The following is a 24,403-nucleotide window of genomic DNA, read 5'->3' on the forward strand; positions in this document are numbered from 1 at the left end:
TGAGAGGATCCCCCCAGCTGCTGAGGATGGAGGTGCCATGGGGTGCCCCCAAAACCGGGATGGGGAAGGTGAGGGCACAGCCAGCACTTCTGGTGCCAGGGGGATCCCCAATGCCCACAGCCCCACTCCCATGGTAGAAATCCCCCTAAAGCTGTTTCCCATCCACCCATCCCATCAGCAGCATCCAGCGTGTCCTGGCCCCAGGGGCCACATCCAGCCCAGGACTTCTCCTCCCTGGGGAGCTCTGCGGGAGCCGCGGCCACCCCCCGGCTCTCCCAGCGTGGGAATAAATCTTCTTCTGCTCCCTAATGGCTTTTTTGGCACCGAACCCAAGGCAGGGACGGATTTAGACTGATCTCGCTGCTGGCTGAGAGCGCAGCCTTTCCCCACGGGCGCTCTCGCCCCCCAAGGACGGCTGCGGACCCCGGGGCGGTGCTGGCCCCCAGCCCCCGAACATGTGCTACCACGAACCTCAGCCCGGCCGGGATGGTGCCGAGTAAAACCAGATCCCAGCCAGCTCCCCGGGACCCCCACGGGGCCGGGGTCCTCCCAGCTCTCCGCAGTGCCCAGCGACATTGTCGGAGCCCGGGTCACACAAACCGCGCTTCCCCCCAGCTGCAGGATGATGGGGGATGCTGTGCGCTGCATCCCTCAGCGTCTTGGGCAGGGATGCTACTGCGGAGCCACCCACAGGTACCCACAGCATCACTGTGAGCCCCGCAGCACCCACCCATGTCCAGAACACCCACCTGTACCTCCGAACACCCACCCGCACCCCGCAACCCACCGCAGTGCCCTACAGCACCCAGCCGTGCCCACATAGACCCATCTCCCCGCACAGCCCTTACCCATGACCACAGCACCCCTCCGTGCCCCATCAGGGCACCCATCGGTGCCCAGATCCCCCCGAACCCCGCGCTCCGGCTCCCGCTCCCTCCCGGCCCGCACTACAAGTCCCGGGGATCCCCGCGGCAGCGCCGCCCCCGCCGCTCCCGCCTCTCCCCGCAGCACCATGGCCGCGGCCCCGGTGCCCGAGGGGGCTCCGGGAGAGCCGCACGACAGGTAAGACCCCGCTTGCTTTTCCCCGGGATAATCGCTCCGGGACGGGAGCGGCACCTCGGCGCCCCGGAGCCGCCGTTCCCGGTTTGCCGCCGGCTCCGGGGGTGGCGGTGCCGCTCCCGTTCCCCACGGTGCCACTTCCGCGAGTGGGGCCTCCCCGAGCCCATCGCTCCATGAAAGCCCTTCGCTTTCCCCACCAACCATTTCTTCCCACCCCTGCTTTATCCCTTGTTTATTTTCATCCTTTTTTCCCCGCTCCCTTTCATGTTGTTACCTTTTCCCTTGTTTACCTTATTTTATGGGTTTTGCCCTTAATTTCCCAGCAGATAAGCCACAGCCTCCCATTTTCCAAGCTTGCTCGCATATGCATCCTCTCCATCAAGATGAAGAGTGGGACAACCTAAACTTTTCCACCCAAAACCCCCATACTCATACAGGGTGATTGCCCTCAGCCCCCACACACACACTCACTCGTGTTTCCCCTTTATTTTCAACCCCCTTTTTCAGAACAAACCTGAGGGGACTGACTGCTCCCAAACATCAAATATCTGGGAATTGCATTTGGAGCATCACTGGTGCTCTGGGGATGTGGCAAAGCTTACAGGGATGGAGCATCCCTGTATCCCTGCTTGTAGGGTACCAACACCCCACAGCACCGCCCCACCAACCCTGGAGTCAGTGCCAAAGTATCCCTCCTGTTCCCATCTTTCCTGTTCCCATCCCTCCTGTTCCCATCTTTCCTGTTCCCGTCCCTCCTGTTCCATCCTCCATGTTCCAGCAGCTAAGCCCATTGCTGTACCCTTCCTGTGAGTCAGTGGTGGATAGTGGGGAGGACGAGGGTGAGGATGAGGATGGGAGGAAGGAGTCTCCCTGATTTGTGCTGGTTGAGAGAGGGATGAGTAACCGGGTTGTGTAACAGAGCCCCTCCACTGTGGCTCCCACTTGGTATAAATAGCAGCAGATAATTGGGTTTGCAGAGGGAATTGTTTGTCCTTTTGTGGTGAGGGAGCAGAGACCATAACAGAGCTGGAAGCTCTGAGCGTGGAGCTGCTGAGATGAACCATCAGCTCCAGGTGGCTCCAGCCAGGACAGAGCTTGGTACAAGGCTGGGTAAACTGGGAACGTCGTTCCATGGGTTTCAGGATGGGTATGGGCATGGCATGTGACAGAGGGATGGCAGCCAGGTGCCTCCATCCCTTGTGTGGGCTCCTCCATCCCATGGGCAGCTTCTTTGATCCCTTGGACATGTTCCTCCATTCCTTGGCTGTGTTCCTTCATCCCTTGGGGTGGTTTCTTTGACAGGGAAGGCCCAGCCAAGAGCTGGCACACACGGATCCAGCCCAGCTCAGCGATGGAGGAAACAGATTTGACCTCCACGCTCCTGTGGGTGCTGCTCCCAGGATGGGATCTGGGAGCAGGACCCTCTCCTGGGAACAGGCATTTTCCATTGGGGGCTTGGTGTATCTGCAGCTCTTACACCAATCCAGTGACACCACTTGTGACCAAACAAGGAAAATCCACATGCAGTCCAGCTTCCATCCTTAAATCCCAGGGGAAACCCACCCAGCAGCTGCCAGCACCAGAAGGAAAAGGGAACCCCAGGCCTTTGTGCCTGCTTTCCTCTTTTGCTATGTTTAAGTCTGCCATTAGAGGAGGGATTTGCTTAAAAATCACTGGAAGAAAAAAGTCCAAAACCCAGAAATTTTAACTTGTGCAGGAGCTCAGAAGCTGGGAAGGGGCTTGGGAGGCAGAGATTTGTGCCAGCGGGAAGGCTCAGTCACAGCTGGCCTTTGGAGCCAGGGTGTCCCACCTGGGAGCCCAGTGGGAATGGTGGGTGGGATGCTGGGAGAGTTGCTCCTGTTGCCTGGACGTTTAACAAAGGCAGGAAAAGTGGCAGCAGGAGCAGGCGATAAGGAACAATATCCCTGGGCCAGGGCTCCTCACCCGTGTCCCGCATCCCTTTGCTTTTTTGCTTCTTTAATGAGAAGGAACAGAAATGGCTCCGGAAGAGAATTTTATTTTTAAACTTCTGAGAGAGCTTTTACAGCGAGAGGGGAGTCCAGGGAGAGACCAGGGATGGAAAAGTTCTTTGATCATTGCTTGCTTCCCTGACGTTGGGGCAGCAACTGCAGCTCATGTTGGGGACAGGTTACCCCAAAACCCTCCTGTCCCTGTCCCCTGTCTCAGGACCAGCCCCTCATTTCTGGTTCCCATCAGGCTTCCTTCTTTTGAGATGATGCTCTGCAGGTCCCCTTGGTGAGCAGGAGCAGGAGCAGGAGGGGTTTCCTGACAAGTCTGGGAGGCAGTGTGTTTCACCTGCCTCTGGAATAACCTTGATGGCTCGAGGAGGAGGAGGAGGAAAGGGTCTTTTTCCATTTCTGGCCCCATCTCCAGGTGTCAGTTCTAAGCAGGAGGGAGCTCCCTCCCCAGAACCCCTCAGCAGTGGGTGTGCAGGGGCCAAGCTCCTGTCTCACCATGCTGGCGTCTCACTTGGTGGCCACGGGACTTTGTCCAGGTGCTCGGTGCCCCTGGCAGAGCCTGGCTGCCCTCCTGTGCCACCTCCTCCCTTCCTTGGCAGCCAGAGGCTGTGGGCTGAGGGCTGCTCTGCCCCAGTCTCTGCTCCAGGGCTGGCCTGGACCCCCCTGCCATGATGCCCAGCATCTCCCACCCTTGGCACGTGTCCTGCCCTTCAGCAGCTGCCTGGCTCCCTGGGCTTCCTGCAGTTTGCCCAGGCTCCCTGCCCTCCCTGGAGCTGGCTGGCCCGGGGGGGCAGGGGCAGCTGGCAGGGGTGCTGAGGGAGCGGATGGCCGGGCACGGCCAGCGGGATGTTATTCTTAGCCACCGGCAGCCCCGGGGTGTTGAGTTTCACCCACTTGTTTACTCCAGGGCTGAGGGGCAGCTCTTGGGGAAGCTAAGTGACCAGGGGGGACCCTCAGCCAGACCACCCACTGATGGTAGCCAAGGGAGAGGGGTGGGAGTCCTGGACCAAAAAGCCCTACAGGGGAGCAGCCCCTGGCCCCGAGCCCCAGCTGCTCCACCAGCTGCATGAGGGCTGATGGCTGGGTACCCCCTGCCCGGGGTCATCACCTCCTGCCCACTGCAGCCCCCTCCCCAGTGGTGTGGAGAAGTCCCTGGGAACTCACCAATGCCGGGGGATGTGGGTGTCACTCTCCAGGTGCCCTCCCTGCTGAGCCCACAGTCCAGGACAGCCGAACACCCCCAGTCCCAGCAGCAGAGGCACTGGGGCTGGTGTTTATTGCCTGTGCTGGGGGCGGTGAGGGGAGGTGTCACCTCATCCCCAGCCCCCCTCTTTTTCTTTAATCAAGCCAGTGCTATTAATATCAGGTAATGAACGTAATCTGGAGGTTAAGCTATCCTCTTATGCTGCTGACCGCCTCGCAGCTCCCGGGCGCAGACACTCCCCCTGCTCTGCTCCCTTCTCCTGCTGCCATCTTCCAGCCCCCGGCTCTGCTGGGGCTCTGCCTCACCCCGTTCTCTTGGGACCCTTCAGTGCCCATTCCAGGGGGACACTCCCCACATGGCTCTGTGCCCCAGGAATCACCCTGGGAGCCCCGCTGGCATGGCCCCTCCCTCACCCTGGTAGTGCCAGAGGTTGTGGGACAGGAGCAGAAGTGTGGACAGGGACGGGGGTGACACCCTCAGTCCAGGGTCACCCCTGGACCGGCGGCAGGGGGACATGAGCAGCCCCCCAGCCTTCTCCAGCGTCCGCATCTCCGGCTGCTGGGCCCTTGGGCCAGATGGCGGGTGAGTCTTGCTTTGGTTTTGGGTGGAATTTGCCGTTTTTTGTCTGTCTGTTTGCTGGAGTGAACTCTTGGTGGCTCCTGTCCCAGTCCCTCAGCCCCAATTCCTGTCTGAAAATATCAGCTTCCCACAGGACGTGGCTGCAGCCAGCCAGGCACCTCAGCAGGCTGTGGGGGGCTGCTGGGGGGTCCACAGGGCTGGGAGCTCAGTCAGTGGGTTGTTTACGGGGCGCAGAGCCCAGGACATGCTCTCCTGTCTGCTGCCAAGTTCAGGTTTGGGGCTGTGCCATCTTTCCTTTTTGCTGTGGGTGATTTTGGGACCTGCTGCCTTTGCTCTGCCAGCCCAGCATGGATCCAGGGTGGTCAGGGGTCTCTGAAGGCAGTGGGATGCAGAGAGCCTGAGCACAGGGCACAGGGATGGCGATGGGAGCGCAGTGGGGAAGGAGAGCACCTTGCACCTCAGTAAATCTGTGCTTGGACTAAGCAGGAGCAAAATGCTTCCTTCATTTGTGCTGGCAAAACAGCAGGGCTGGAGAGCCCTTCCCAGGAGCAGGACCCCCCCAGGCTTCCTCTGGGACACTCTGTCACAGCAGACCTCACATTAGAGATAGAAATGAGCCGAGACACACGCTCTTCAGCATGTGCCAAGGTCCTGGTTTATTCTTCCTCACAGCTCAGCCAACAGACTTCAGCTACTCACAGACTCTGACTACAGCAGGCTCCCACTGTGGGCTTCCCTTGCAGGCTCAGACTGAGCTCACAGCAGACCCCTCACAGCCTCACAGCAGCAATTCTCTCTCCTGTTTGGTCAGACCTCCCCCAGCCACCTAACCACTCATCCTTACTGGTCATGGCTGGGACCCATTAGGGCCAAGGCTGGTTTTGGTAATTAGCACATCTGTGGCTTATCCAGGTGCAAGGTTGCCTGTAATTCATTCTCCTACAACACTCCAGCAAGGATGCAGCAGCCATAGGGAAGGCAAAAGCATCCCCAAAAGCTGGTGACAGCCTGGAGAGAGCTGGTGGCAGCCAAGCCCTCCAGGAAAGCTTGGCAGGAGAGGGGTTGCCAAGCCCAGGTGATGTTTCCTTTCCTATTTGCATGGTTTTGGCACCCCAGGGGTTTGCTCTGCTAGGGAGGGTCCACGTGGACAAGGACCCTCGTCTGGGCAGAGCAGTGGCATTGGCTCCAGCTCTAAACAGAGTCCCATTCTCTGGGGGCTTCACCCTGTGGTACAGGGCATTGCAGGGGCTTCAGCACTGCTGCAGGGAATTTCTGAACAGGAGTAGGGAGAAATGGCCAGTGGAGATGGCTGAGATCAGCTAACCCTTTGGAGCAAGAAGAGCCCCTTCCTGGCAAAGGCAGCCATGGAAAACAGCTACAAATCTTGCAGTGTAACATTAGGAGAAAAGACATGACCTTTGGAGAACTCCAGGATAGCCCTACAGTCCCACAGCCATACTTGTCCCAAATAAATCATGGGAATTGTGGATTTGAGAGGTGTAGAATATCATCTGCCTGTAGAAGATACAGACATAGACGAGGCATAGAAGTACAGCTTTAGATGATACTGATAGAAATGTGTAGAATTTTGGTGAAAGTTCAGTATTATTTGGATGAGATAAGGCAGAGCACCAACTCTTGGGATAGGATTCAAGTGCTGCATCCCAGAGCAGCCCTGGGTGTGCAGGGGGAGGATGGCTCCACTCCTCTCCCAGGGACATGTCCCTGCATCCTGCAGCAGTGTCCCCTCTGTGCCAGCACCCTGGGTGTGCTGCAGGCACCCTGGAGAGTGGAGTGGAGAGATGATGGGAAAGCAAGGTGGGGCTGTGGCTGTAATTCTGGGCACTGGTGGAGCTCTTGGAGTCCAAGCCTCTTCCTCCCTGGAGCTGGCTGATGTTGATGCTGGTGGGAGCAGAGCTCAGCCTTGCTCCAGCTCCGAAAAAAAGAGCTTCATCCAACTGGGAGTCACTTTGGGAATGGTGGCCTGGGTCAGGATCTGCAGGCTGGCACAGCAGAGCTTGCTGCTGTGTGACACCAAGGAGCAGAGCAGTCCCTCGGGCTCTCCTGTCTTGTGGAGACTGACGTGCAATCCCAGGGGAGAAGCAGCCTGAGCAGCACGGCTCTGGAGCGAGCCCCAGGAGAGGGGCTGGGATATGGATGAAAGGACTCGCTTTCTCCTGTGGTAAACAACTGTGTTTGTGTCACCTCTGCTTTAATCCAGCCGAAAGTGACGTTGTTTGTGCCCCAGCACCCGCGGCTGCTGTCAGCCCCGCTCTGGGAGCAGCACCGCTGGGTAGCGGCTGCTGCAGCATCACCCGTGGCAGAGGAGACCCAAACATCCCGCCTGGGTTTGCTTCTCCTCGTGCAAGGAGCCATTTTTTCACAGGAATACACCCCAGAAGGTTTCCTGATGGGTGTCATCTCCTGAGGTTGCTTTTAAAAAGTTGTAGTTGGTGTGTTTTGGGCTCCTGGCTGAGCCTGAGCCTGGCAGTGCTTGGAACTGGCTCTGTGTGCTGATGGGATGAGGTGTTGGTGTCCTGAGCTCTTGGGGAGAGTTCCATGAGTGCACAGCTTAGGGTGGACGTGGGTGGGACAGGTCCTGTCACAGGGGCAGGAGCTGCAGCCTGGCTTTTGTTAGCAGGAGTTCAGCAAAGCCAGGCCAATCCCTGTCTCCTTGCCTGCTCCACAGGGATGTGCTGGAGGTAGGGATGGTGTGCTGTGGGCATCCTTTGCCAGGGGGATCCCACCATGCCCAGGGGGTTTGTTTGCCATGCAGGGGTGGGGGTTGCCTTGTCATTTCACACACATATGGCCCTTCTGAAATTTTGATCTTTATCTAAAATTGTTCTAAAAAGGGCTGGGGGAGGGAAGGGAATTAATCTTCATACTGAAACAGCTTAAAATCAACCCAAAATCTGTAAAGCCCCGCAGTTTAAGCCCTCTCAAGAGCAAGCCATAACAGAGCAGCAGCAAAGCCCTGCTGGCTCAGCTGGGCTGTACCAAACAGTGACAGCTTGGAGCCAGTGGTGCCCAGATCTCTTGATTTCCCTTCCAGCCCGGTCATGGCTGGGGTGAGGCACAGCATGAGCCAGGAAAGCCCTTTGCACTTTCTCCCAGACATCCCTCTGGGGCAGCAGAACAGGAGCAGGGAGGAGCAGGCACTGGTATAAATAATCCTCCCTGTCCCTTAGCTGGCCAGGCAGTGCTGCAGCTTATCTCCTGGCCAGAAGCCACTTATCACCTCCCAGCCACAGCTCTCCTCCTGCCAAGCTGGAAAGGGCTCTGGAGGGTGCCTTGTTCCTCTCCCTCTCCAGCAGGGAAGATAAGGGAGCGTGTTCAGCAGCTCCAGGGCTTTGGGTGAGCTCAGAGCACTCAGTTCCCAAGGCAAAGCTGATGGCTCTGCCCAGCTTGCAGGCTTGTCCCAGGGGGCTTCAGGACAGAAGGTTGGGAGAACAGGTCTTGGGTGTGAGTGGAGCACTCAAAGTGGGGAGAGGGAAGGGACTGGGGATGGGGGGGACAAGGATGGTTGTGCTGTAACCCATGTGTTTGACTGCTATCCCCAAGAAGGGTCCCTTGGCACGCCAGGGTGGGCTGTTGCCCCTGGAATACTCCTCAGTGCTCTGAGAGCTCACTGGGGGATTTATTTCACACAGACATTCCTCAGACAGCAGGACTTTAGGGATGGATGTTTGCACAGCACCTCTTCAAGGTTCACGTTGCTTCTGTGTGTGAATTCCTCGCTGCTGTCTGTGGCTGTGGGTCACGGAGATGTGGCTGCTGGTAGTGCTGCAGCGGGGCTGTGCTTGGCTGTCCCACCCTTCACCTGTACAACACGGGACCCCCAAAGACTCCTCTCCCACACAGGCACGTGTGTCCTTCCCCCCGGGGTCACTGTGCCCTTCCTCTCTGCAGCAGCAGCAGTGCTGAGTCCCTGGACCGGCTGTATCCCGCCGTGGGCTCCAGCAAGCCCCCCCGCAAGCGGACCACCAGCCAGTGCAAGTCTGAGCCCCCGCTGCTGCGGACCAGCAAAAGGACCATCTACACAGCAGGCCGGCCCCCCTGGTACAACGAGCACGGGACACAGTCCAAGGAGGCCTTTGTCATAGGTGGGTCACCTCTGCGTCCCGGCCACCTGCCCCGTGGCTCTCCCGGAGATCTTGGTGGGAGTTCTGCCCCACCGCCTCCTTGGAAGTTTGAGGTTGGCTCCAGCCTGGACAGGAGCAGGGGGAGTCCCTGTGGTTAGCTCTGCATTGGCTGGGTGGGCTGAACCTGAGAGTGTGCAGGGGGTGATGGGTTGTAGGAGACACACTCTGCTTCTTGTTCCCTCAGCTCCTGTTGCCTGGGCTGTCACAGGTTCCTAGGGATTCAGTCTGGACTGGTTCCTGTGCCAGCACTTCCCATGTTACATAACCATCTAACAATGGGTTTCCCAGCTTTTGCTGGGCATGTTGCTGGCAGTTCCAGTACATGCCATTTGACATTTTCCAGGATAATCTCTTGGAGTGCCTGTGACTTCCCTCTTTGGAGGCCACTCCAGCTTAGTGCAACAGCGCAGGACCTGGGCTCCAGCCTGTGGTGGGAAGGGCTGTGCCTGGGCTTGGTGGCTTCATCACCTTTTCCCTGGCAGGCCTGGGAGGAGGCAGTGCCTCTGGGAAGACCACGGTGGCCACCATGATCATTGAAGCTCTTGATGTTCCGTGGGTGGTTCTGCTGTCCATGGACTCCTTCTACAAGGTGAGGCTTGTAGCTGTGTTTCAACAAGTGTTTCAACAAATACCCTGTTGGCCTGGCCAGGCTCCTCAATTTGCTGTTGCCCAGAGAAGCTGTGGTTTCCCCATCCCTGGAAACATTCAAGGCCAGGTTGGACAGGGCCTCAAGCAACCTGGTCTAGTGGAAGGTGTCCCTGCCTATGGCAGGGCGTTGGAATGAGATGAGTTTTAAGGTCCCTTCCAACCCATACCAATCTGGGATTATGTGGTAACTCCTGGTAAGGAAACGTTATAGATTTAGGGACAGCCATGTGGTTTTCCCTTCCAGTGGCTCTTGTGGGGCAGGGAAGAGTGACTGGGCTCAGCAGTGGGGAGGGAACTGCCCAGCCACGTGCCCTAAGCTCTGCTCTGTGGCAGGTGCTGACCAAGCAGCAGCAGGAGCAGGCAGCCAGCAATGACTTCAACTTTGACCACCCCGACGCCTTTGACTTCGACCTCATCATCGCCACGCTGAAGAAGCTGAAGCAAGGCAAGAGTGTCAAGATCCCCATCTACGACTTCACCACCCACAGCCGGAAGAAGGAATGGGTATGGCACCCTGAGGGTGTGGGACAAGCTGGGGGATGGCCAGGGCAGGACAGAGGGGGAGCCAACTGCACCCCTCCAGCCCCTGGCCCTTGCAGATTGGTGCTGTCACCCTCTGCTCTGTGCCTGGCTCAGGGTGTGTTTTTTGGGTGAGCTGTCACAGTCACAGCCCAGAGAGATTCCCTGGGACAGGGCACCTCTGAACAGATGTTCTGTGCCTAACCACATCCATTTTGACTCCACAGAAAACCCTGTATGGCGCCAATGTGATTATCTTTGAAGGCATCATGGCATTTGCAGACAAGGAGCTCCTGAAGGTGAGGAAAGGTTTTGAAGCAGTTCCAGGGAGAGATGGTGGGAGGATGTTCTCTCCTGAGGTCCTGCAGCAGGGAGGTTACTTTTTCTTCCAGGTTACACCAGATGCTGCAGCACTTCCCCGAGTAGGAGAAATAGGCTTTGACTCAGCAGCCAGGGAAAAGCCCCTGGCAAAGGTCAAGTATTTCAACAAATACCTCAATCTCAGCCATTCGTGCCCAGGAAACAGGAGCTGAGCAGTAACCTGGTTCCTGGCAGTGCTGGTGCATAAACACAACTAGAAATAGCCCACCTCCACACTGCATGCTGCAGTTTGCACAGCCAGAGGCAAAGTCTGCTGAACTTCTGCTGCACAAAGTCTGGTGTTCCTAGCTGGAGTCATCCAGCACTTCAGACTCTCTTGGGGATTATTTGGATATATCATAGGATCACAGAATGCTTTGGATTAGAAGGGACTTTAAAGCTCATCTTGTTCCACCCCCTGCCATGGGCAGAGCCACTTTCCACTCCAAGCCCCATCCAACCTGGCCTTGGACACTTCCAGGGATGGGGTAGCCACAGCTTCTCTGAGCACCCTGTGCCAGGGCCTCAGCACCTTCACAGGGACAAAATTCCTCTCAATATCCCATCTAACCCTTCCCTCTGGCATTGTGAAGCCACTTCCCCTTGTTCTGTCACGCCCAGCCCTTGTCCAAAGTCCCTCTCCAGTTCTCTTGGAGCTTCTTTGGACACAGGAAGGGCTCTAGGGTCTCTCCAGAGCCTTCTCTTCTCCAGGCTGTACAGCTCTCTCAGCCTGTCTCCATCCCTCAGAGCATCTTTGCAGCCCTGACAAATGCTGCAGCAGGCAGTGAGCCATACACAGACTTAGCCAAGCTCTGTCTGAAAAGTTTCCTCCCCTGCCAAGTGAGAGCTTGGGTTGCACTTTCCTGGAGCAAGGATGACCTCCAGTGGGCAGCTGGGTGAATCCCCCAGGAGACTCCACTCAGCGTCCCCACTCCTGCCTCTTGCAGTTAAGGACAGTCATGAGCTGCCCTGCTGTGCTGGGCTCCTTTCCAGCATTAATTCCCTGCCGGTGGGAGAGGCTTGGAATGAGATGATCTTTAAAGTCCCTTCCAGTTCAAACTGTCCAAGGATTCTTTGATTAGGAAGCCAGTGCTTGGTGTGTGTCACGGACAGTAACTCCTCATCTCCTCCTCGCTCTTAAATGACATCCAGACAAAATGTTGGAGCTGGTTAGCAGTAGGGGCAGAGTTTGGAGCAGGACAGGTCTCAGGGGATGTGGGAATAAGGTGGCAGCAGGGGGCTGACAGCAGCACCAGGCAGGTTCCAGGGAAAAGCTCTGCTGAGGCTGGAGCAGAGCAGAGCCAGGCCTGTTAAACGGGTGCTGGGCTGGGCTCAGCCCCGCTTGGGGCAGCAGGGGAAGGTGGGTTGAGTCCCACACCTGACCAGGTGGGATTTGTCCCCTCCCCTCTCCTTTCAGCTCTTGGATCTGAAGATATTCGTGGACACGGACTCGGACATCCGCTTGGTGCGCCGCCTGCGCAGGGACATCAGCGAGCGAGGCCGGGACATCGAGGGGGTCATCAAGCAGTACAACAAGTTTGTCAAGCCCGCCTTCGACCAGTACATCCAGCCCACCATGAGGCTGGCAGACATCGTGGTGCCCCGAGGTACCTGCCCAGGGCAGTCCACACCGCTCAGAGACCCTCCCCTCTGCCCTCAGCTCTGGGCTCTGTGGTTCTGAACCTTAACCCTAGGAATAACCCTAGGCAGAGCAGTGGAACCCTCGTGGGGGTAAGGCTGGTGCCAAGCAGATGGATGGGGGGAGCCGTGGTGTGGCAGTCCTGTATTGTATTTGCGGGGTGCCCTCTTGGCAGGAAGGAATGATGAATCTGATTTCATGTTCTCAGAAAGTTAATTTATTATGATATGATATTATATTATAGAATGCTAAACTATACTATACTAAAGAATACAGAAAGGATACTTACAGAAGGCTAAAAAGATAATAATGTTTTATTTCATAATACTTTCCAGAGTCCTGATACACTTTGGCATTGGTTGGCCAATAAGTTAAAACAATTTACAGCAACCTGTTGGATAAACAATCTCCAAACACATTCCAAAGCAGCAAAACACAGGAGAGGCAAATGAAATAAAATGGTTTTCCTTTTTTTCTGAGGCTTCTCAGCTTCTCAGGAGAAAAATCCTGGGGAAAGGGATTTTTAAGAAAATATAAATGTAACAGTCCTGTGTTCCCCTTGGCATGCCTTTTGTAGCTGCAGAGTCCCTGGAACTTTGGGCTTTGTGGTTTTCTGAGCCCTAACCCCAGGTGTAACGCTAACGGATGTGGTTTAGTGGTGAGCTTGGCAGTGCTGATTTAATGGTTGGACTCAATGATCTTAGAGGGCTTTTCCAACCTTTACAATCCTGATTCTGTGATTCTTTTGCTTTTGGTCTCTCCAGGGAGTGGAAACACTGTGGCCATTGACCTGATTGTTCAGCACGTCCACAGCCAGCTGGAAGAGGTGAGAGCTGCCCGGTCCGTGGGTGCTGAGGGGGATTCACAGCCTTGCTTGGCAGGGAGCTGTGCTCTGGGTGCCCAGGTGGGAATGGCCTGGCTTCTCCTGTGCTCCAGGTGTGGGAGTTCCTGTGAACTCCTCCCAGCCCTCTCCCTCAGTCCAGTGAAGGAAACTGCCTTCTCCCTGCTGGGTCCTGGCTCCTCTGCCAGCTGTGGTCCAGCTGCAGCTTCCTTCCCTCCCTGGGACAGCAAGTCATGAGGGGACAAACCAGCCACCCTCCCATGACCTGAGGGATGTGTCCCCCTGTCTGCAGCCCTCCCAGGGCCAGCATTGTCCAAAACTCTCCACTGCTCCTGGTCTTTTCCTCTTCCCTCCCATGCAGACACTGCTGCAGTCTTTCCAGTCAGGAGCCCACTTCTCTTCTGTGCTGCGTGCAGCTCCTGGGTTTGAAAACTCAAAGTCTTGTCACGTTTGAGCCCAAATCCAGGCCCATGCTCCATCACTTCCCCACTGCTGGCTTTAAGTCTTCTCCTGTTGGTCCTGGGCCAGTTCTGACCAATGGTTTGGGACCCTACAATGAACTGATGGCATTTTGTGTTGCTGTCCCTGAGCAGCACAGTGTCCTCCAACCCCACGGTTGTAGCTTTGGTGATGTTTCAGTCGTGGAAATGCTCAGAGTGATGTCCTGGGAAGTGCAGGGAGTGTGACCTGGATATAGATGCACTGGAAAACAAAGGGCTTGATTCTTTCAAGTCTTTTTTTGGAGCTCCCAGGTGGCAGGAGCTGCTCAGCCCTGGGATGGGAGCTGGCACGCCTTGGCATCCCGCTCAGGATGGAATGCTCAGGAGGGATTGCTCTTCAAAGGTGTCTTGGCAGTTTCTTCCTCCTGGAGTACCTGGCTGCCTGAATTCCCAGCACTAAACTCTGGTTGGGAAGGTGGTTTCTAAACCCTCGGTCACAGGAGGAAGGATCCAGCATCTCTGCTAGTGCCAGGCTGAGGCAGAGCCCAGGAAAGGGGAATGGCTGTTTCCCTCAGCTCCTGGGATCCAGCCAGGGAATACCACAGCAAACCCAGCACCCCCAGGGTGCCACTGTGAGCCAGGCAAGGGGTTGGCTTGGGGAGGGCTTTCCTGACCTGGGGAGGGGAAGAAGGGCAAAAGGCTGCATGTGAATTCAGGAAAATACTCCTATTTTTCCTTTTTTTCTGTCTTGAAACGACCCTGGTGTTGACAATGCTTAATACCGGTTGCGTTGTGTCTTTGTGTTGCTGCCGCAGCGTGAACTCAGTGTCAGGTAAGAGCCCTCACTCTGTCCTGTCTGTGCAGCCGAGGCATTTCCAATGCCAGGCACTGCTTGGCCTCACCCCGACCCACGGCGGCACCGGCAGCTCGCCTGGAGCGCGGCCCTGTCACCTGCACGGCGGCAAAAGGCCACCTTGCCTTGGCTTTGGGATGGCAGGGACAGGGCTGCTCCCCAGGGAGGTCCTGCCAGCCTGAGTGCAGACCCCTGAGGCTGGGACAGGGCCAGGTTTGTGCCTGGGGATCCCCGGTCTCTGCAGGAGGGGAGGCTTTGCATCCTGAGGTTCTCTTTTATTTCTCTTCGTCCTCTAAAATGAACGATTTTCAGAGCTGCTCTCCATCCCTGATGATTAAAGATTGTTAAACATCAATTATTAGATTAGTCAAAGCATCTTGCAAAAAGGGTGGAGAGTGACTTTTTAAATGGGTAGATAGTGATAGGATGAGGGGGAACAGTTTTAAACTAAAGGAGGAGAAATTTAGATTGGGTAATAGGAATAAATTCTTCCCTGTGAGGGTGGTGAGGCCCTGGCACAGGTTGCCCAGTGGTGCTGTGGCTATCCCATCCCTGGAAGTGTCCAAGGCCAGGTTGGATGGGGCTTGGAGCAGCCTGGCATAGTAGAAGGTGTCCCTGCCTGTGGCAAGGGGTTGGAATAAGATGGTCTTTGAGGTCCCTCCCAGCCCAAACCAATTTGATCTTGAGGGTGGTGGGAGCCCTGGGCCCCTCACTGCACGCAGGGATCTGCCTGGAGGCACCCACAGGAGCATAGCACCTTCACATGGCCAGAGGTACCAACTTTCCCTCAGCTTCTGGAGGATGCAGAACCTTTTCTGGAGGACTAAGAAAATCCTGCTGCCTAAGTCCAGCAGGATTTCTAAATTCTCAGTATCTGCAGGTGGATGCTATAACATATATATTGAATTACTTAACCTCTTCAGCATGGGGCCCCAGATGGGATTTCAGCTCTTCTGCTTCCATTAAGAAGCCACCTAGGCTTTCAGGTATTCTTTCAGGGAGCAGAGGGAATGCATTACTGAAGATGGGTTTCCATTTAGATCTCCATCATTGCTTGGAGACACTCAACTCAAGTAACCTTAAGATTTACATTTGACATACAATGAGCTTTTAAAATAACTGAGATGAGCAGGGAAAAGGCTCTGCTTTACTTATCTCTGCCTCAGTCAGTCACTCCCTAGACTAGACAAGTGGATGTTTTATTTTATTTCCCTTTGCTTGTTTAAAACCCTGGGGCCTGATATTTCCATACAGACACGTAAGCTTCCCTCTGTGTCTGGAGGTCCAGGTGGCAAAGTGCTCTTTAGTATGAAGAGAAATGTGTGGCTCTCATAATGGCAGGAATAACACTAGAGAGGAGGCTAATACGTGTGCAAATATATATGTGTATATAGAGATAGGAAATTTTATGCGTGTATAAGTATCTATCTATCTTTCTCCTCCTTAATTAAAGAGTTGCTCAGTACAGGTGATCTTCTGTAGTTAAAAATTGGGTCTTTAATATATCCATAAAGTGTTAGAAGTTTTATGATAGCAAGTTCGGAAAGGTAACTGTGACCTCTGAAAACACCTCCATGATCACCACACCCACAGGTGGTTTTATCTTCTGTTTAAAGCTTCCATTTATGCCTTTGACAGAAAATCTGGAAAAAAATTCCTGCAAAAACCCAAATCTGTTGCTGCTGCTGGAGCCCCAGTGCTTTACTGCTGCTGTGGTCTCCCCCAGCCCCGCTGTCTCTCTGCAAGGGGAGTGGGGTGGATGGAGTCACACCGAGTGAGATGTGCCTGGCAGATACAGGCTTTTCTTCACAAACAGTTCCCCATCCTCTTGTCTGGAATGGCTTCATCTAAATGTCACAGTTGTTCTGGAGTCACTGCTGTTTGGTAGTGCTGGGGACACAGGGTGGGCTTTGTGCTGGTAGGATAAAACCTGAATGCTCCGATCTGGCCCCAGTCCCAGGTGTGTCTGTGGTCCTTGTGCCCCGGGCTGCATCTCCTGGCCAAGTGACTGGCTGGGACAGGCAGGGAGTGCCTCTCCCCACTTACATGGGTGAATTCTGGGGGGTTTAAAGCCTGTGGTGCCTTCCTTGGACATGCAAGGCTTGTTTTCATTCTGAAACCACTGGCTCCTGAGGAGCATGCTTGCCTTCCCAGTTAATCTCTCAGAGCACAGCTTGGACCTTAGCATTCTTAGGACATTTCTTATCCAGCTTCCCCCCTGTTTGACTGTGCTCATGCTGGAGATGTGGTTCCATACAGCACTCCCAGGTGGGTATTCCTCCTGGAACCTGGCAGCAGGAGCTGGAGCAGCCAGCCCATGCTGAGGCACACTGCTCCCAGCCCAGCCTGTTCTCCTTCCCTCCTGCCACGCTCCTGGAGCCGGCTCTTTCCAGCCCATTCCCCTCACCAATCAATATTCCCCACCCCCAGGGTCCCGATCAGCTTGGCGTGCCCTTTGCCAATTGTGTCTTTAAATATCAACCCGTGGCGCAGTTTAACAGCCCTTGTTTGAAATGTCAGCCCTGAAAGGCAGCCGTGTACGTGTTTGAAATGCCTTGACTGCATCATCTCCTTTGTAGCTGGATGTCTCTTGTCTGCTTCCTGCTCGATAGCATGTTCCACAAAGAGCCAAGGATGCTCCCTGAAGCCTTCCTGGGAGATGGTCACCCCTTTCTCTCTCTCTCTCTCTTTCTTCTTCTTTCCATTTTATTTTCCCTTTAAAGCCTTTGTTCTCAGGGGGAAAAAATAAGTTTCCAAAATAAGACGTTTTCTTGACGTGCTCATGGCTGCCCGTCTGGATGTTCTGTCACAGTCCTGTGTTGGCAGGGGGGGACAGGAGGCATCACAGTCCCTCCTTCCCTCCCAGGATGGGCAGGGGGTGACACAGTGGATGGCTGCTGGAAGGACTGAGCTCTTCCCTCAGCCTGCAGGCTCTCTCCAGTCATGGTGAGCCCAGGGGAAGGAAAGTCATCCCTGTAGGTTCAGAGCCAGGTTTCTCTCCACATTTCCAGTGTCTTGGCTTTCAGTGTTCTCCAAGGCTTGGAGATCATCATCATGCAGGAGGGGAACACCCCTGGCAGCCCACAACCATTTTGCCTGGGAGCAGGGCAGGTTGGATGAAGGACTTTTACGTTGGACAAAGGTTGTTGGCCTTGAGTGCCTGTGCTTGCTCTGAGCTTGCATTGGAGCCCTCAGTGAGACTTGGCATGAGCCCTGGAAGTGTGGAGAACCAGGTTGGATGGGGCTTGGAGCAACCTGGTCTAGTGGAAGGTGTCTCTGCCTGTGGTAGGGAAGGTGGAAAGAGCTGATCTTTAAGGTTCCTTCTCCTCCAAATCATTCTAGTGTTCTATGGTTCTACATCCCTCCAAACTCCAAGAGCCACCATTGCAGTGTGGAACTACCTGGGACACAGGTGGGACAGTGTCCCTGCTGTGGCTCCAGGACAGTGAGAGGAGACTCCTCTTGGAGCCAGGAGTGGAGGCAGTGCTGTGGAGAGCAGTGGTGCCATGCCTTGCTCACCAAGGGAGGAGTGTTGTGTCTGCACGGTGATGGCCCAGGCACCAGGCAGGTCCAAGAGCCGTTGATCAATTAGGGGATTTTTTCCCCCCTCTGACTAACGACAGTGCTTTCTCCTCTGTTTCATGTCACGTTTGTCCCTCTTCTCTTAAACTCTCGTGTCTCCTGTCTTGTCTCCCCTGAACATCCCTCCCACCGGGTGACCAGAGGAAGCTGCGCTGGGATATGTGAGGAGACAAATGCTTATGGCAGTGTTTTGGTTGTGACTAACGGCGGGGAGTGGGCGAGGGCTGTGCAGGGTGAGCTGCCTCACTAACCCGGGCAGGGGGTCTTGGGGCAGACAGCTCGTGGGGTCCTGCTTTGCTGGGGCTGTGTGGGCCAGACAGAGGTGGGGGCACTTGAAAGAGAAGCTTTATCCCAAAAATGGGACCTGTTTCCCCAGAAAGTACCATGGGGAGACCTTCACAACACTGAGCGGCTTCCAAGCAGGGTGGTATCCAGACCTCCTGTCCCCACACTGCATGGGTGTCAAAGGAAGGTGTGGAAAACTTGGTGACAGAATGCTGACAGCATTTCTTGGGGGTCTTTTGGCAGCTTGGGATGCTGGGGAGGTGTTCCCACTGCCCGTGGAGGTTGGAAAACCCTTGGTACCTGTGGCAGGGAGCAGGAGTCAGGTGACACCGTGACTGGAGAATGGCTGCCCATTCCACTGGCATGGTGGGATGCTGTGATACGGACCTGGCAGTGATGGAGGGGAAAAGTGCCAGTGGCAAGCTCAGTCCTGTGCTCCTTGGTGAGCTGTGATGATGGGAGATGACCCAAACAGCTCCTCTGGTTTAGGCAACAGCAATTTGTCACCTGGGCAAACTCAGCCAGGGCCATGTGAGGGTGTGTGGCTCTGTGTTGGGGGCCTGTCTCTGCCCCATAAAGCAGATGAGCTGGCAGCCCCCATGCCAGCACCAGCGTCTGCCAAGGCCCTCGCCACCACATGTATTGGCATCCCAGGGGCTGAGAGGGGTTTAGGCAGGGCTGTGCCCCCAGGATCTGTCCCCAGGCCAGCTCTGGCAGGACAGGGAAGGGAGGGCTGTGGGGGCAGAGCTGTGGGTGCTGCCAGCAGGGAGCATCTCCAAGGACTTCTAACCCATGGGACAGCAACTAACGGAGTGAGCTCGCTTCACTGACAGCAGGGCCAGGGCCTTGAGGGCTGCTTGTCCCAACCAGCAATGGGGTCTGCACACAGCAGGCAAGCCCACAGGGGAACCACAACCCATCCATGCTCTCTGCATGGCTGCTAGCTGTCCTGGAGTGTTCCCTGCATGGGGCTCTTGGCTGCTACAGTGGAGTGGAGCTGGTAAAGCAAGAAGGAGCCCTTAAGTACCCACAGGCCTTGGGAATGTCTCATTTGGTGTTGGTTGGCCAAGACCAGGAGATGGCTGTGTGGATGGAGGCCTCAAGCTCTGCCCTCCTCCATGCCTATCCATCTTCTCTGTCTTCCTCTCTGCTTGCCTGCCTCTGTGTGCCATTAATCCAGGTTTCTGCTTGATTTGAAATCTTAATCGTGCAGTGCTTTCATTTGCTCTCTTCCCTGCCTCCCTGACATCTCTGTGTTTTTTGCCGGATGCAGCCGCTGGCACGTGTGTGATCTGACGTGTGGCTTTCCAACCCCAGCCCTCCTCCCAGACAGAGCTGCTTGTCCATCCTGCCCAGCCTTGTGGAAGCCAAATGTGACCTTCTTCTCATTACTGCCACTCTCCCAGGGAGAAGTGACTAATGGGGCTGCATTGTGTGCTTCCCCGTGAATGGTGTTCCCTTGATCCCAGAATAGCTCCCAGCCCTATTCGTTATGTGGAATGAGTCACACAGAGCCAGTCCTGTCCAACCATAAAGTCTTGAAGCTGTTCCCAATTTGGAATGGGCCAAGTGGTCTCTGAAGTAGTCACATTCCAGATATGTGCCAGCCTGGCTGCCTGTCCAATTCCTCGTGACATCTGGCACTTGTAGGTCAGAGACAGCCACAGCAGCCCCTCCTCACCCCGTGAGTCCAAGATCCATCAATAGATAAGATTCTGGAATAAGAGAAGGTTTTGATTTTATTTACTACTTTCTTCCCAAGCAGTGGAAACCAAAATGGGCCAGCCACCTGCAGAGAAGCTGTGACTGCCCCATTCCTGGAAGTGTTTAAGGCCAGGTTGGATGAGGCTTGGATTAACCTGGTCTAGTGGAAGGTGTCCCTGCCCATGGCCCAGGGCTGGAACAAGATGGTCTTTAAAGCCCTTTCCAACCCAAACCATTCTGTGATACTGAGTGAGCTGTCCAGCAGGAAGGGCAGGTCCTTGGGCTGCAAGGTCACCCTAACTCCAGTGGCCCTGGTTTGTGGGTGCAGGTCCCTTTGCCATGGCAGGGACCAGGCAGGGCTGGCTGCTCACTCAGCTCAGCTGGATGGCCTCTGTGTGTGTTTGCAGTGTGAGATGGCATCTGGGAGGATGGCTCAGGCCGTGTGCTGTGCTCCAGCCTTCAGGCAGCCTTCCCCAGACCTTCTGACCATGTGTTTGGTTTTCAGGGCTGCCCTGGCCTCTGCCCACCAGTGCCACCCCCTTCCTCAGACCCTCAGTGTGCTGAAGAGCACCCCTCAGGTGAGGGGCATGCACACCATCATCAGGTAAAGCCTCTGCTGTGGCTCCTGGGGTGGGATGGGGCTCAGCTGCTGATGGGATGGGCTGGCCTGTCTTTGGGCTTCCCAATCTCACTTTTGCCTGTCAGTATGGCTTGGAGACACAAGGTGGGGCAGATGGTGGTGGCCCCTGCATAGAGGAGCTGTGCAGTTACTGCTCAGTGGTCTTGCCAACAGTTTTTCTGCTTTTTACCTTGAAACAGCACAGTTTCAGGCTCAGATGGTGCAAACAAGAACTAGGAAGGGGCAGGGACTGCCAGACCTCTGGCAGCATCTCCTGGCACACATTTTGATCCAGAGCTGACGTTGCCTTTCCCTCCCCTCTAGAAACAAGGAGACCAGCAGAGACGAGTTCATTTTCTACTCCAAGAGGTTGATGCGGTTGCTGATTGAGCACGCGCTCTCCCTGCTCCCATTCCAGGTGGGTTCAAGGCTGTAGGTGCTGGATTTCCTCTCTGATTCCTAACCCTCAACTGCTGGGGAGCCAGGACTGTCCTGGTGCTGCTCCTCCAACTTTCCCCATGGACCATTGAATTAAAAAGTGCCAGGACTCCCCAAGGCCATGGAGCAGTGCTGTGGCCCTGGGTGACAATTCTTTGTCGAGTCTTGGTGTCCAAGGGTCCAGCCCCTTGCTTGCTGACTCCAGGGCTCCCATGAGAGCCACATCAGAGCCCCTGGTAACTCTTCTCACATGTTTTTTGTAGAGTTGCACAGTCCAGACCCCTCAGGGACATGACTACGAAGGGAGGACATACAGCGGGAAGCAAGTAAGTGGAAGCCATTGAGACCTGCCTCGTGGGGGTGCACTGGAAGCCCTGGCTGCCATCAGGCTGGGTTCGGTGCCTGCTATCATGAGTATTGACACTCTGTACCACCAGGAAAGGCAGGTTGGTGACCAAGGGTGCCATCAGCTGTGTCACTGTGCCACTCATGCCCTCTCACTGAGGGTGGACTGGGAGGGGCGCAGCCCTCTTGGAAGGGATGTGCTTTTAGGTTGCCCACTAGAGTCCCCCGCTGCTGAGACCCAGTGTGGGCTGGTGGCAGCTCCTACCCCGTGCACCCACCCTGGCCATGTGCTGCAGATCACCGGGGTGTCCATCCTGCGAGCGGGAGAGACCATGGAGCCGGCGCTGCGCGCGGTGTGCAAGGACGTCCGCATCGGCACCATCCTCATCCAGACCAACTGCAACACGGGCGAGCCAGAGGTAAAGCCTGGGCTGCTGAGGGCATCTCCTGGTGTTAACCCGTGTGCAGGGTGGGGCCGTGGCTCGGGTGTTTCCTGACAGCCCTTCAGCGACCCAGCAGTTTGTCTTGGCAGGGGTTGAGTGCTTTGAAAGCTGCTCAAGTGGGTTTTGCCAGCAGGCTTGTGCCCACAGGGGCTGGTTTGTGCTGGCTCCTCTGAGCTGACAGCCAGGGTCCAGGGACAGAGGGGCAGGAGGGATCCTTCACTCCTCAAAGAGAAGGGCTCAGGTCGCTCCATTTTCCTGCAGCCTCTAAGCTGCTTTCTGTTTCCTCCACCCAGCTCCACTACCTGCGGCTGCCGAAGGACATCAGCGAGGACCACGTCATCCTGATGGACTGCACGGTCTCCACGGGCGCTGCGGCCATGATGGCAGTGAGGGTGCTGCTGGTACGGACGGGTCAGGCAGGGGGATTGCTCTGGAGCAACCTGCAAAGCACCAGCCACAGCCGTGCTGAGGGGATGTGCCTGGAACTGGCTCCTCTGCGGGAAGGAGGGTGTCAGGATGCACAGCACAGGGTAACTCACCCTGAGCTATCCCTGTGCATTTCCTGTAGGATCATGATGTCCCAGAGGATAAGATCTTCCTGCTCTCCCTGCTCATGGCAGAGATGGGTGTCCACTCGGTGGCCTATGCGTTCCCCCGGGTGAAGATCATCACCACGGCTGTGGACAAGAAGGTGAATGACCTCTTTCGGATAATCCCCGGCATCGGTGAGTGTCCTGCTAGGAAGGACTTGTGGCGAGGGGATTTTTAGTGCTTCTGGTGGGGAGAGGACATGGTTGTCAGCAGCACTTTAGGTCTGGCCTTACGTTACCCAGAGCCCCACTGCCCCTCGTGGGTCCTGCTTCCCCGGGTGTCAGGATCACCGTGCTGGTTCTGGGGGCTGCGGGGCAGCCATCGCCTTGTCAGCAGCAGGAGCTATTCTCTGCCATGAGCCTCCTCCAGCCCCAGGCAGAGAAGTCAGGCTGGGACAACTAGAGCAACCTTGTGCCCACCTCCTTCTCTCCACCTTCTACAAGTTCACCCAAAATAAGCTCGCAGTGTTCTGTCCTCACCTCTACTGTGCCAGGAAACACCTTCCACCGGGTGGTAAACCAGCCTACAGGCTGCTCCAGTTTTGCTGCCACTCAAGTTTTCCTGCTGTTCAAGCTGTCAGATAAACCTGCTCTGGTCCCCTTGCCTGCTCTGATGAGGACAGGCAGTAGGATGGGTCTCTAGGCTCCCACAGTGCTGCACTCTGACTCTCTGTCTCCCCACAGGGAATTTTGGTGATCGGTACTTCGGGACGGATGCTCCTCCTGACTGGAGCGATGATGAGGATGCTCTTAGCACTTAGCTGGATGTGGAGGTGCCACTGGCACCAGGCAGCTTCAGCACCGCACCTTAACCCCTCTGTCCAGTGCAGATTTCTCCTTGCTCTCACCAAGCATAGATATTTTTTTCAAATATTACATCGGAGATCTAGGGCATATTTTTTCAGAGAAACGTAAATCCTAGTTTGACTTTTTGGGCAGTCACGTGTCCCAGCATAGAGTGGAGTTAATTTATTTTAATTTAAATATTTGCCTATATAACTTATTGGAGATATTTTATAAAGAACAATAATAAATTTTTTCTCTGGTTTTCTTGAACTGAGCCATTCTTTGTCACTTCCCATGGGTGCCTAGAAGGATTTGTGACCCTTCAAGACTACAGTCCTGGGATGGGAGATGCCGTGGGCAGTGGTGGGAGATAAAGAATGCCACACCTTCAATCCAGATGAAGACATGGTGCCAGAGTAAAGGCGGTTCCTCCTGCCTGAAGGGAAACCAAAGCTATTATAGTCTGTCCAAAGGAGCTACACAAGGATGAAGAAGGTTCTGGAGGGAAAGCCATATGAGGAGCAGCTGAGGTCACTTGGTTTGTTCAGCCTGGAGGAGACTGAGGGGAGAAACTGTCAGGGTCTGCAGTTTCCTCCTGAGGGAGGTGGAGGGCAGTCACTGATCTCTGTGTATGACCAGGGACAGGACCTGAGGGAACATCTGGAGCTGTGTCATGGGATGTTTTAGGTTGGATATTAGGAAAAGGTTCTTCCTCCCCAGAGGGTGGTTAGGCACTAAAACAAGCTCCCTAGGGCAGTGATCATAGTCCCAGGGCTGACAGAGCTCATGGAGCATTTGGACAGCAGTCTCAGGCACATGATGGGATTATTGGGGTGTCCTGTGCAGGGCCAGGAGATCCAGGAGATCAGGAGATCCAGGACTCAATGATCCTTGTGGGTCTCTTCTAACTCAGGCGATTCTGTGAGGTTCAGCTGGGATCATGAAGAAGCACCAAGTGCCTGTTGTGAGTTCAGCAGCCAAAGTGAAACAGAGCTCGCCCCAACCGCAGCTCTTACTGAATCAGAGCTGCTCGAGACATGGAGAGCAGCAGGTCCCGTACCTGACCCAGGCACAGCGAGCAGGATGTGACCTGTCACACAGTTGGGTCACCTCAGTGGAAGGGGAGCTGGCCCCACATGAGGGGCGTTCAGCCAGAGGAGGCTGTGACCTCCAGGGCTGAACACGGAGCATTTTCCTTACCTGCAGGATTCAAAGTTCCAACCCAACACCTTTGTGCAGGAGATAAGCATCCCAAGAGGAGCAAAGCTACCTCGTCTCTGGGAATCCCTGGCCTGGAGCCAGCTCCTGAGGGGTGAGGCAAGGCAAGCAGGTGCTGCTGGCAGCA

General features: G+C 55.5%; 1 protein-coding gene and 1 long non-coding RNA gene across 7 annotated transcripts; one reads left to right on the forward strand and one right to left on the reverse strand.

Moving 5' to 3' along the window:
* Positions 1-42: 42 nt before the first annotated feature.
* On the forward strand, positions 43-23,328 carry UCKL1 (uridine-cytidine kinase 1 like 1). Of its 6 annotated transcripts, none has more exons than XM_041396220.1 (15): positions 43-1,062; positions 8,734-8,927; positions 9,449-9,555; positions 9,948-10,118; positions 10,361-10,432; positions 11,911-12,100; positions 12,897-12,958; positions 14,229-14,245; positions 20,343-20,441; positions 20,781-20,874; positions 21,158-21,220; positions 21,536-21,658; positions 21,976-22,083; positions 22,251-22,407; positions 22,957-23,328. In XM_041396220.1, the coding sequence occupies exons 1-15, from the start codon at positions 851-853 to the stop codon at positions 23,031-23,033; spliced, it is 1,746 nt and encodes a 581-aa protein (XP_041252154.1). In that variant the 5' UTR covers positions 43-850; the 3' UTR covers positions 23,034-23,328. The 6 variants fall into 6 exon arrangements, with proteins under 6 accessions (XP_041252154.1, XP_041252153.1, XP_041252158.1 ...); XM_041396219.1 differs by lacking the exon at positions 14,229-14,245 and adding an exon at positions 17,990-18,009; XM_041396224.1 differs by lacking the exon at positions 43-1,062 and adding an exon at positions 4,486-4,824 and having other exon boundaries at positions 8,737-8,927.
* On the reverse strand, positions 3,061-4,331 carry LOC121331624. The gene is made up of 2 exons (XR_005952042.1): positions 4,203-4,331; positions 3,061-3,399 (listed from the first exon to the last, which is right to left on the reverse strand). It is a non-coding gene; the product is annotated as an uncharacterized LOC121331624 (long non-coding RNA).
* Positions 23,329-24,403: the final 1,075 nt, after the last annotated feature.

Source organism: Onychostruthus taczanowskii, unplaced genomic scaffold (genome assembly GCF_017590055.1).
Source record: "Onychostruthus taczanowskii isolate IOZ18803 unplaced genomic scaffold, ASM1759005v1 scaffold126, whole genome shotgun sequence".
NCBI classification, from domain to species: Eukaryota; Metazoa; Chordata; class Aves; order Passeriformes; family Passeridae; genus Onychostruthus; species Onychostruthus taczanowskii.